This window comes from Dendropsophus ebraccatus, chromosome 10 (assembly GCF_027789765.1).
Source record: "Dendropsophus ebraccatus isolate aDenEbr1 chromosome 10, aDenEbr1.pat, whole genome shotgun sequence".
NCBI classification, from domain to species: Eukaryota; Metazoa; Chordata; class Amphibia; order Anura; family Hylidae; genus Dendropsophus; species Dendropsophus ebraccatus.
The window spans coordinates 45,760,251-45,773,335 of NC_091463.1; the positions used below are offsets into that span (position 1 = coordinate 45,760,251).

The following is a 13,085-nucleotide window of genomic DNA, read 5'->3' on the forward strand; positions in this document are numbered from 1 at the left end:
GCAGCCACATGATGAGTATGTCATGCTACGTTTCAGGAGGTTGATGTAAATGTCTGCACTTGAGTGTGTGTTTTCTATACATTTTGCAAAATTGAATTTTTGTGCATTGTACAGTAAAACCTCGGTTTCCGAACACCTCGGAGTTCGAACAATTTGGTTTTCGAACTAAATTTCCCCCTGAAGTTTTGCTCGGTATCCGAACATTGCTCGGTATCCGAACAAAACCAGGGGGATAACTGTCAGCTGAACTGATGTTCAGCTGACAGTTAGAGGTGTTCGGAACACTGAGAGGCAGGAGCGGGCGGCTATTTAAACTTGCCGCCGTGCTCCTGCTCCAATCAGCTGCGGGGGACACCCTGTAAAGAAGTGGGGAATCCCATCATAATGATGGGATTCCCCACTTCTTTACATGGTGTCCCCGGCAGCTAAGAGGAGCAGGAGCACGGCGGCAAGTTTAAATAGCCGCCCGCTCCTGCCTCTCACTGCGGGGACAGGCTGTAAAGAAGCCGGCTCCCAGCGCTGTCCTCCTGTCTCTCCCCACCAGCCCCTCCGCCCCCCCGCCGGCCCGGAGCGCTGTACACCCCTATAGACTGCGGCGCGCCCGCAGCCCCGCTCACCAGCTTCTTGCTCTTGCTGCTCCCCGCCGCCTCTGCAGGGTAAGAGAGAGTCTGCAGAGGCGGCGGGGAGCAGCGAAGCAAGAAGCTGGTGAGCGGGGCTGCGGGCACGCCGCAGTCTATAGGGGTGTACAGCGCTCCGGGCCGGCGGGGGGGGCGGAGGGGCTGGTGGGGAGAGACAGGAGGACAGCGCTGGGAGCCGGCTTCTTTACAGCCTGTCCCCGCAGTGAGAGGCAGGAGCGGGCGGCTATTTAAACTTGCCGCCGTGCTCCTGCTCCTCTCAGCTGCCGGGGACACCGTGTAAAGAAGTGGGGAATCCCATCATTATGATGGGATTCCCCACTTCTTTACAGGGTGTCCCCCGCAGCTGATTGGAGCAGGAGCACGGCGGCAAGTTTAAATAGCCGCCCGCTCCTGCCTCTCACTGTTGCGGGGGATGTGGAGTGTTTTTGCACTCTGTGGGCCGGGTACTCTGCACCTGACCCACGGAGTGTAAAAACCAATTAATCACATTTACATTGTTCCCTATGGGAACTTACAGCTCGGTTTTCGAACTGCTCGGTTATGGAACAGCCTTCCAGAACCAATTATGTTCGAAAACCGAGGTACCACTGTATTTGAAAATTACAGTTTAAGGCTATGTTCACACTACGTATATGTCCGGCCGCATATTTTTCGCGGCCGGACATATACGTGTAAAACTCCGGCCGGGATTTACGCAAGTTGCGGCCAGCTACGTATGGTCCGCGAACTTACGCCCGTAAGCTACGTTAGCTTCCCGAGCGGCGTGCGTAGCGATCTGACAGCGGTATTTTACTAGGATATCTTCGGCTAGCCCCGGACACCCCACAGAACCTTTTGAATCAGCAAATCAAAGTGTCAAAAAGAAGAAATCACCACTACGTACGGGACCGCATGTTACGCTACGGGCGTAAGTTACAGCATTTCCGTCCCGAAACAATGGTCTGGTTCATTTTTTACGGCGCCGCATACGATCCGGGCGTAAGTTCTTACGTAGTGTGAACTGTGCAGCCGTACTTCGTATACTTTCCATTGTACGCAAACTACGTAAATCTCCAGCCGCTTATTCACGGAGCGCGCTACGGCCGGAAACTTACGTAGTGTGAACCTAGCCTAAATAAGTTGTTGGCAAAGTAAAGCAAGTGTCCAGTGTATGTTTTTACAGGTGAAAGTTCTGGTGTACTTTAGCAGATTAACAGTTTGTCTAAACTTGTGACATGTGAGATGTGACAGGTTTATCAAACAACTTTTGACATATTGATAAATCTTGTGCATTTGAAGACTGTGTACAATGTTTCCACATAGAAAGTTTTAGTACATCCGGGCCACTATTTTAAGCGGATCCCATTTTTACCAAAGCAGGCCTTTTTATCAGTCACAGTAGAAAGCTTGTTTAAAACACATCATAAACGTAGCCAAGGCGTTCAAGAATAATGTTATAGTGGCTGCTATGTTAAACAACCTGGTCCTCGTACAAGCCACTGCAGGGGAAATGTTTGGCTGGCTCCAGACTGCAGCTAAAGAGAAGTGAGGTAATCTCTGAGTTCCTTTAAGTAGGCTCATGGATGGAAGAATGTGAATAATTTGTAAGGATTAATAGTAATGGAACAATAAAACTGGCAGCTTTTTTTTCTTAGAAATCTGAAAGAGAATAAAAACCAGTTAATATTAAAAAAAAAACAATATTTCCTTTTATTTTCACTATAATCACAACATAATTAGAAATGATTAAACCTTGAGCATGCTCAGGTTCCTCCGTACCTGTGCAATCAGTATTTCATTACAGGTGGTTAAAGAAGTTCAGGGTTGCCTGAAAAATATGGATACAGCCACAGGTCGTAACAATGTTTTCCAGGATTTCATAGGGCTGCATCCAACTTCTTCAGCCAACGGTAATCAAATGCCGATAGTTTGTCAAGGAGGGGCCGGGCCGCGGAAGTGCCCTCTTCAGATATTAACCCCTGCACGACCAAGAGTGTACATTTACGGCTTACCCGCTTGGGCCGCCTACTATGCATATTCATATATGCATAGTTAGACCGCTTGTTACCGCACATGTGCAAGAAGCAGCCAGTAACAAGCAGACTAACTATACATATATGAATATGCATAGTGGGCAAGCCAGGAGGGGTGGGCTAGATAGTCTGAGCGGGTGCTCCGGGCCCAGAATGTTCCTAACTCATGGATTAGCATATCCGAAATGATCAAAAAGCTTCACTATACCGGAAATAAGAAGAGCAGCACTGGAGTCCTAAGATAAAGAGCGGCTGGGTGATATCAGCAGGTTCATTGGCCGGAACCTGCTGATAGTGCCGCTTTAAAGAACTGTGATCTGGGCAATGAAATACTACAACTTACCACTGAGAACTTTATCAAGATCAGAAATGAAGTTTTCAAGCTCACGGGTGTCGCCAAGCTTTGCTATTAAAACAGGAAAACAAGTGGTTGAAATAAAATGTCTTACAAAGTGTTAGGTAGAAGGTATTTTAAAAGGTTATTCAAAGTAAAGCCCATGCCTTTACCAGTAACATTCCCCTTGTGTCTCATTCACATAGCATTGATCTTGTTACAATAATTTTACTGAATTTTAAATATAGAAAATAACATACAAAGAAAATGTTTCCAACGCTATGCAAAAACGTCACATAACTTATATCTCCGCTATTGTGTTATTCTGAAAATCTCTTTGTATTAGAGGAAGAATGTGTAAGGCCTGACAGAGGTCCAAGGGGTAATGTTGGTGCAAGCCTGATAAGGGTATCTAAGGTTCTAGTTGCTGAGTTGATGGGTGTGTTAAGGTCTATAGTTTCCTTGATCAGATCTCAGCATGGAAACATCAGCAAAACATCTGCAGACAGATGTAATAGATAATGTGATAGAAAATGAGAGGTTGATGCAAGGGACAGAACACAAAACTATGGCCCCTCAAATTACTGCTGAGTTAAATGCACATTCAAGGACATCAATTTCAGTGAAAGCAGTCAGGTGGCCACTGAACAAAAAATGTAGTTTTTTTACAATATATTTATAACATGATTCATAAATAATCACATTATATTGTTAAAATCACATCCCACTGTTATCTTATAGTTTAGGCTACAATCACAATTCCCCAGGGCTCCTTTTGGAGAACTCCTGTGGAAGTTCTGTTTATATTGCAAGATCTGCAGGCAGCATTTTTATTTGTTTGCTGAAATCCTGCAAAATAACAAGAGGGAAAACTGACAGACCATACTGAAGTCAACAGGATCTTTCAGGTATCAGTATGCATGAGTGTCTGTTCTTGAATGGACCGTCTGGCTCCATTCAATGGCACTAAATGGACTCTCTCTGAGTCCCAGCATTAATTAATGATTGAAAATGTAGCTAATAAAACAACCTCACCCTCTGTAGTAGGAAGTGTGGACATAAAGCCTTAGTTAAAATATTCTTAGAATACTGCATTAAAGGCGCTGATGTTTTTTGATCTTACCTTTTGGTTGTTGGCTTGGATTGCTGAATGTATATGTCAGATTTTCATCAGCTAAGTTTAAAGAGTTGAAATCTAAAAAAAAACATTCAGATGATAAAAATAGCCATGTTTCAGAAAAATCAGATGAGTCATAAATTGTCAATTAGTTTAGGCCAATTAGTTGGCCTTCTGTACTTTTCACTGAATGGTCAGTTGGGTGGGTAATTTACTTTTATTTAATTATTTAAATTAATTTTATTTAGGTGTGAATGCTAGCTAAGAGTCAAAAGAATCCAAGCAAACACAACTAAGCAGACCTGGTGTAAGCAGTGAATGGCTGCTGATGACAAACTAAAGGGAGGAGGGGGGAGGTTACATTGAGGATGTAGCTCTGAGTAGACATAGGGAAAAGAGTGATTGCCCATAACTTTAAAAGAGGTAAGAGATTATAGGGAAGTCTTGATTTACCTTTTAGGCACAATGTAAATCATCTTCAGCAGACAGAGAGGCTCAGCTTGCATGTACACAGACCAAGCTTTCTACCCTGCATAGCACTAAGTTCCGCCCCCTCTTACTCTTCTTGGTCCTAGTCTCTCTGCTGCTAGGGATGCAAATCCCCGAACAACAGTCAGTGGGCAGTAGTTCACAATAAAGTAAGACACAGTCGCCAAGACTTTAGGATTTTTGTTCTAGAATAAGGAGTCATTTTTTTTTGTAAATGAACATATGTGCAAATATGTTAAAAATCACATAAGCTATCAAATGGGGAGAAGTTGCTTGAAAAGACAATGAACATTTTAACTGTACTGTATTTTCTTACTCTGTGCACCACTGCCACTACTGTTAAGAGATGTTTGCTGTTCTTTTTTAAGAGTTCTAAGATGTTCCTCCATATCGCAAGGACCTCTTGTGAAATTCTGCAAGGCATCATCAAACTCCAACAGTGTAAGAACCAGATCTTCACCTAGAGACACTAGAAATAAAAAAGGCAAATATACACATTAATAATTATGTAACCAGGAAGGGCGAACATACCTACACAATATATCTGCACTTTACATACCACTGTTTTTATATAGGCAAACATAGCAGCTACAAAATAGGTCTTATAAAACGGAAACAATATTATCGTTGTGGTCTGTGGTGAAGAACAATGTAGAACCACGATGATGTGTTTTGCAGGTAGCAGGAAACAAACATCTAATGTGTAATAACAATGAAAAGTATACTCAAGTGTACAGGCATTATAGGTAAAACAAAAGTCCAGGAAACTGAAATAATGTCTTTAGTCATTAGTTGTACAACAAAAGGACATGACATAAAATATGCTGACAGCACATATGCAATTTTTTTTGTTGATTTTCCCTTGTGAGGCCTATAACATTTTTACTTATCAAGAGAGCCAGAATAGGATTTTCTTTTTTTTGTGGCACTCTTAATTTTTTTTAGTGTCCTTTTAACTGGCACTCTTAATTTTACTATATATGTAATGCAAAACCAGAAAGAAAATCTATGCACAACTTTGGTCAGCACAATTATGATGATCCCAAATTTGTATACTTTTTGCTTTTAGGTACTTAAAAAAAAAGTTGCATTGACATGTTCTGACCCTTACAACTTAATATTTTAATTTGCAGGGTTATTTGAGAGCATTTTGCATCATAATCTGTAGTTTATTAACACGCAGATGTTTTATACCTTTTTATAAATTTTTTCCTGGTATGTGATGTAACCAAAAATCACCTTTTCATTTGCCCTGCAGAAGCTGCTGTCCCTGCAGTGATCACCAGCAGTGGTCAGAAATGCAAGAGCAGCTCAGACATGACTTGAGGGAACTGCACTCCCTGCTGATAAGAAGCCCAAATCTGCAGAGATGGAGCCCACTACACTGACACAGAGGAGCTTGGTGAGTGTGACACCTTAAAGAGGATGTACCATCAGGTACATCCTCTTTAATCTGACCCACGGGTTCCCATGTACGGCGCCATTCTCCCGTGTACGGCGCCTGATGGTACATCCTCTTTAAATAACTGCTGGTCGAACAATCATTCAGCCATCAGTTATCACTCCTGTCTTGTCCCCTTCCACAGGACCATTCAGCACGGCCAAGTCTTCCTGTGTTCTCTAAAGGGAGGGAAGGGTTAAGCCGCAGCCAGACAGCTCTGGCTGCAGCATATCTCCCAAGAACTAAAGCCCCTATTACTGTCAGCGATCGATTGCTCCTCGTTCCCCACTCGCTGCTGCAGACAGGGCCGGATTAAGGAATGGGCACCAGGGGCACGTGCCCCTGGGCCCCCACCACAAAGGGGCCCCCACCAACCCGAACCCGGAAGCAGAGTTCCGGGTTCAGATTGGTGCATCTATGGCTGCATTTCCACGTTCCGTGATCCTGTCGGATCACGGACGTGGAATGCATGTACCGGAGCCCCTCCGCGGCCGGACAGCATCTGTAATTAGATGCTGGGAGCGGGGGAGACTGTATTCAGAAGCGCCGCGCTGTAATAAATCAGCTGTTACTACAGCGCGGCAATTATGAATACAGTCTCCCCCGCTCCCAGCATCTAATTACAGATGCTGTCCGGCCGCGGGGGGACTCCGGTACTGGCATTCCACGTCCGTGATCCGTCAGGATCACGGAACGTGGGAATGAAGCCTATGGCATCCAGCGCTCTCCTGTGTCCGGTTGCCGCTAGACACAGGAGAGCGCTGTGCCTGTGAGCTCCTGTGAGGCGGCGCACACCTCTTCTCTCTGGCGGGCTGCGCGCGATGACGTCATTTCATCGCGCGCCGCCTGCCGGAGAAGACGTGGCAGAGGGCCCGGCCAGCTCAGGAGCGAGGAAAGGTGAGTGGAGTGTTTTTTGTTTTTTTTACTACATCAGCACACCACAGGGGATTGGGGGGGGGTACAGCTACCAGCACACCAGAGGGGATTGGGGGGGATACAGCTACCAGCACACCACAGGGGATTGGGGGGGATACAGCTACCAGCACACCAGAGGGGATTGGGGGGGGGATACAGCTACCAGCACACCACAGGGGATTGGGGGGGGGGGGGGGGGATACAGCTACCAGCACACCAGAGGGGATTGGGGGGGGATACAGCTACCAGCACACCAGAGGGGATTGGGGGGGGGATACAGCTACCAGCACACCAGAGGGGATTGGGGGGGGGATACAGCTACCAGCACACCAGAGGGGATTGGGGAGGGGATACAGCTACCAGCACACCAGAGGGGATTGGGGGGGGGATACAGCTACCAGCACACCAGAGGGGATTGGGGGGGATACAGCTACCAGCACACCAGAGGGGATTGGGGGGGGGGGGGGGGGATACAGCTACCAGCACACCACAGGGGATTGGGGGGGGATACAGCTACCAGCACACCAGAGGGGATTGGGGGGGAAGATACAGCTACCAGCACACCAGAGGGGATTGGGGGGGATACAGCTACCAGCACACCAGAGGGGATTGGGGGGGGGGGGGGGAATACAGCTACCAGCACACCAGAGGGGATTGGGGGGGATACAGCTACCAGCACACCAGAGGGGATTGGGGGGGGATACAGCTACCAGCACACCAGAGGGGATTGGGGGGGGGATACAGCTACCAGCACACCACAGGGGATTGGGAGGGGGGGATACAGCTACCAGCACACCACAGGGGATTGGGGGGGGGATACAGCTACCAGCACACCACAGGGGATTGGGGGGGGGGGGAGAACTACAGCTATCAGCACACCACAGGGGATAGCTACATGAGCACCACTAAATCGTTAATTACAATGCTAGGGGCACTGGGGGCGTAAGTACTTTTCCTTGCCCCAGGTGCAGCTAACCCACACACAGCACATCTGCACACAGTATAACATTAAGTGCGGACACAGCAGGAGCAGAAGATATTATTGCTATATGGAGGGCACAGCCAGGGACATTATGACTATATGGAGGCACAGCAGGAGACATTACTACTATATGGAGGCACAGCGGGAGACATTACTACTATATGGGGACATAGGGACTTTATAACTATTTGGGCGCACAACAAGGGAATTCTACATACACGGGCAACTCACATACAGTACTTACTTACTTTACTGGAAATCACACCAAAAAGTGGAATTACTATTGTTTGAGACCTTATAGGTTGGGAAAAAGGAAGTAAGTTGTTGAAAAAGTGCGGAGCCTAAGATGTTTGTCTCGCAGGTTCTAAAGAGACGAATTGTAGCTGGAAGAAATCATCATGGTGGTCCAGGCCAGATGGAGAGGAAAAGGAAAGTGACACTTCAGATCAAAGAAGACATTACCTGTGAGTCACTGAATGATGTTTTTTTTTTTTTGTATTTTTTAGCACATTATTCGGTAGGGGTGCCCCAGGGTAAAATAAAAAAAATGTTAGACTATATTGCTCTAAGCCATAATACCCACATTGCTTCTCCCTAGCAAAATGTCCCCACATGTTCAAAAATCTGCCATCGGCCGTGCATCGCTACGTTTAATAGTGATGTGCGACCGATGGCTGATCCAGCCTTATAAAAGGCTCTGTAAGCTAGGGTGATCGTTAGATCGTCCAAGCAGCCCATAGAGGATAGCGGCCGTCTGCTGCAACCGCTCCACGGAGCGACAGCAGCAGATCGATGCTATCACATCTTTCATGTCGGCTGATCATTGCCTTCTACGACACGGGCCGATTATCGGCCATAATGGCCGATAATCGTTCCGTGTAATAGGGTTTTAAGGGGTTGGCTGCTGATTTTCCATTTTGCTTAACCCCTATCTCCACCAGCATAATCTGTCAGTGGTTAGTCGGGGGAACCCCATACACCTTATACCAATTGTTCAGACTGAAAAGAGTAAAAGGTGTATGGGGCCCTTTACTCCTAAAAAACATAGTTACCTTAAAGGGGTACTCCAGCAAAAAGCTTTTTCCCAGTAATTGAAACACATTAGAAAGTTATATAACTTTGTAATATGCTTCAATCACCTATCTGCCCCCCTTCCCTATCTTTTTCCCCTTCAATCCCCCACCAGGAAGTGAAGTAAACTCATTCTTACTTAATGACTGTTAACCCCAGGCTTTTCTGTGGCAGCCATTTTGTGACAGTGACATCATCAAGAGGGAGGCGGGTCTAAGCCTTGTTAAACCAGGCTTCCCATTGTCAGATGACTCAGGTTGCTCAGCTCTAACTGGCTGAACAAGCTGTAAGCCATGTAACAGTTTTACAGAGTCAATTAGACATCACAGGAGACAAAGTGCATCATGGGAAAGCCCAAACCAGGAAATAAAGAAAAAATGAAGCCACCAACTGGAGCTTCAGGGACCTGCAAACAGCGGGAAACTCAAACAAAGACAGACTCCAAAGGGATGGTAAATGTAAAAACTATGTTTAATTGATTGATTTTTTTTTTTTTTATCAGCGCCAAAGTACCCCTTTAAGACCATCAACTATGTAAAAACAGGTCAGTGGCATATGTCAACAGCCAGGTACTGGCCTCCAGTCGGGAAAGGAGGTCTCTGCCGAACAGGACACACAGACTTCACCAGCACTCCTGCAGAGCGTAAATACGGAGCCCCTTCAATGTGTTCTCACTCGTGGGTGTTCAAACTTTTTTATCACAAAAGGTTGGACATTTGCACATTTTCCTGTTCTGGTGAAGTACATTGCACAAAGTGGGCCCATTTTTGTAATGCAACTTTTATATAATCATCTTTTATACCAAAATCTGAAGTAAACACATTGATATATGAGCTCCTTTGTAATATGCCCTAAAATATTGCAGCTAAATGCTAAAAATATAGTCACATAGTGATAGGTCATTCATGTACTTATATGGCATTTTAAAGAAAACCTTACATCACATTTAAGTTGCCTGAACTACACTCACATATGTGGTCCATTGTAATCTCTCTGTGCCCTTGACTCAATATTTGGGTATAGGGAGATATTCAGCAGTCAGAGCTGGAAGGGGAGGCGGAAGCTACTGGGGACCAACTCAATGAATTGTGCTCCAGGTGGCATAAAAGTGTTGAAAGGTTCCCTTTAACAAGACCAAATGTTATAACAATTATTTATACAATGCCAGGGTATTTCAGGATGTGTAACTGCATTTTTCTGAAATTGAATAAAAAAAAAAAAATTCCAAGAAACAGAAAAAAACCCTTATTGAGAAATGGAAGTTGAACAAACAAGTGAAACAGCTATAAAAAAGGAAATAACCACTGGTAAGCTCTATGCATAAACCTGCAAGTAGAATGAGAATAAAAAGCTGATCAGTCACAAGGGCTCAACGTCATTGCACATAGTGTCATGTGCCCTATGACTAGGGTTCAGCTACCTTTAGCCATCTGGTAAGCTAAATGTTTGAATTAGCAAGACAGCCTATATTTCACTAATATCAGCAATAAGGCGTGAAGGATTCAAGGGTTGTCCAGCGAACTTTTTCTTTAAAGTCAACTGATATCAGAAAGTGACACAGCTGACACAGCTCTCTCTGCTTACATCTGTGGCCGAGACAGTCTCGTTTCTATGAATCCCCATAGAAAACCTCTCCTGCTCTGGACAGTTCCTGTCTCGGCCAGAGATGTCAGCAGAGAGCACTGTGTCAGACTGAAAATAAAACAACACTTCCTGCAGGACATACAGTAGCTAATAAGTATGGGAAGACATGAGATTTTTTTAATAGAATAAATTACAAATCTATGTAAGTTTCTGATAGAAAGATACTTATTTGAAAGAATAAGATTGTCGCTGGACAACCCCTTTAATCTCTGCATTTAGACTGGTACAAGGGGTGAGTGCTGCTACAATACAGCCAAACATACAGGACATGATGGGGGAGATTTATGAAAGGGTGTAAATATACACCTGGCGTAAACTGCCCACAGCAACCAATGACAGCTCAGCTTTCCTTCTACCAAAGCTGAAAGCTGAGCTGTGATTGGTTGCTGTGGGCAGTTTACACCAGGTGTATATTTACACCCTTTCATAAATCTCCCCCTATGTGTATATAGGAAGGTCTTGTAGGAGAAGTCAAGAGAAGGTGGGTAGTACACCACTCATGAGTTACTTTAACTGTACCATGTCATAAAAAAAACTAAAATGTACATTAAGAGTAGGTCTATGACCTGTTTTGCAATGATGAATGGATGACTGATATGCTGTGCACTCTGGGTAGTAGTTACTGATGCAACCGACTGATGCCCTGCAGTTCCATGCATGAGCCCTTTTCTGATGTAAGGAGACCAACTTGGAATGAAGTCTTTTGCATCACTTTGGGCTAAGAAAAAGCCCTTCCTCAGGCTAGAAATCTAGTAAGTACCAGAATAAGGCCAGAGGCAATGGGTTCGTATTGTAGCACTGGATGCGACTACAAACCACACATTGGCTGTAAGGCTTCTTACGGTTTGACAGGATTCTTATAAATTATGAAGAATGAATGGAAACTGTGGCTTGTCCCTTTACTTAGGCAACTAATCCACATACAATCTGAAATCCTCATTGACATGCACACTAAGGAGGCATTCATTTGTCCGCAAATCTGCAGACATTACGGACAAAGAAGAAATGTAATAGGTTAGGGGAAACTCTTTGAATCGCTATAGTACCGCAGCGATTCAAAGAGTTTCCCCCCTGCCGGCATGATAGTGACACATCATGCAAGGCGAGGAACGAATCCATTACATTCCTTCTCCATCCGTAACGTCCGCAAATTTGTGCATGTGTGAATGCCCCCTAAGGCTGCGTTTACACACACACAGATAACTGACCAATTTATCTGACAGATGTTTGAAGCCAAAAATAGGACCTGACTATAAACAGAGAACAGGTCATATCCATTCTGATGTCAGATAAACTGGTCAATTATCTGTGTGTGTAAAGGCAGGCTTATACATGCAGATAGCTGTCAATCACTGAGTAGAACCACCCACTTGACTAATAAGCCCAGAATAAGCAGAGGTTTAGAAAGCTTTCCTACAGTACTATATGTCAGTTGTCTCCTCCTGCTCTATAACATCAGGCCCTGCCTGGACTGCAGTTCACAGGATAAGAATAGTGTACAATGCAGTGATACTCATGACAAGAACTAGACACTATGATGAACCCCGGTGTACCCCATAATAAATCATCAGGGTCCTCTGCTCTCTATTGCACTATGACTGAGAGCACTGCGCCTTCCTGTCACAGGTGTGAACATACACTGACCAGACCAAGCTGCTGGGAACACAGAAAGGAATAGAATGGAGAACACAGTGTGAACGGAAATATCTGAGCGGAACCCCCTGTACATAACGGCGTGTATTCTTATTACTACAAGGAGACAAACATTGTACAACTATAATGCCACCACGCAGGATAATATGTGTAGTATATAGCAGCTGTCCCCTCCCCTCACTGCACAGCACCCAGGCGTCCACTGGTGACCCCCAGCCACACTGTACAGCCACTGTATACACATCCGTCCCTGCACCGCTCCTCACCTTGTCGCTCCATGTCTCTCCCCGCAGCAGGTCGGCTCTCTGTGTCAGTCACATCCCCAGCAGGTCCCTGTGTGTTGTGGAGGCTCCGCCCAGCGCTGCCTTCAGCCAATCAGATGACAGAGCTGCGGGAGCGGCCGGCGGAGCGGGGTCTAGAGGGGGAATCCCTGTCACAGACGCCGTGCTGCCTCCTGCAGTCTCCTCATGAAACGTTAGTGAGAGAATCACTTCTGCATTTATGTTACATCCACACACACAGCTTACAGCAAACCTAGTAGCCTATTACTGCTCACATCTGTACCTCATTCATGCAACCGTATTAACTATATGGTGCAAGCTATAACCGCCTCTATGTATAGTGCCTCCATGTATAGTGCAAGCTACACACCGCCTCCATGTATAGTGTAAGCTACATACCGCCTCCATGTATAGTGTAAGCTACATACCGCCTCCATGTATAGTACAAGCTACATACCGCCTCCATGTATAGTACAAGGTACATACCGCCTCCATGTATAGTGTAAGC

At 45.4% G+C, this 13,085-nt stretch overlaps 1 protein-coding gene across 1 annotated transcript; it reads right to left on the reverse strand.

Moving 5' to 3' along the window:
• Nucleotides 1-1,029: 1,029 nt before the first annotated feature.
• Nucleotides 1,030-12,641, reverse strand: LOC138802791 (regulator of cell cycle RGCC-like). The gene is made up of 5 exons (XM_069986457.1): nt 12,563-12,641; nt 4,907-5,059; nt 4,108-4,179; nt 2,994-3,056; nt 1,030-2,276 (listed from the first exon to the last, which is right to left on the reverse strand). The coding sequence occupies exons 1-5, from the start codon at nt 12,573-12,575 to the stop codon at nt 2,269-2,271; spliced, it is 309 nt and encodes a 102-aa protein (XP_069842558.1). The 5' UTR covers nt 12,576-12,641; the 3' UTR covers nt 1,030-2,268.
• Between the last annotated feature and the right edge of the window lie 444 nt (nt 12,642-13,085).

Coding starts and splice junctions, on each gene's coding strand:
- LOC138802791 (XM_069986457.1), bottom strand. Junction 4,180..4,906: donor TAGTGGCAGTGGTGCACAGA/GTAAGAAAATAC, acceptor GTTTTTTTTTAG/ATTTCAACTCTTTAAACTTA. Junction 3,057..4,107: donor TCCAAGCCAACAACCAAAAG/GTAAGATCAAAA, acceptor CTGTTTTAATAG/CAAAGCTTGGCGACACCCGT.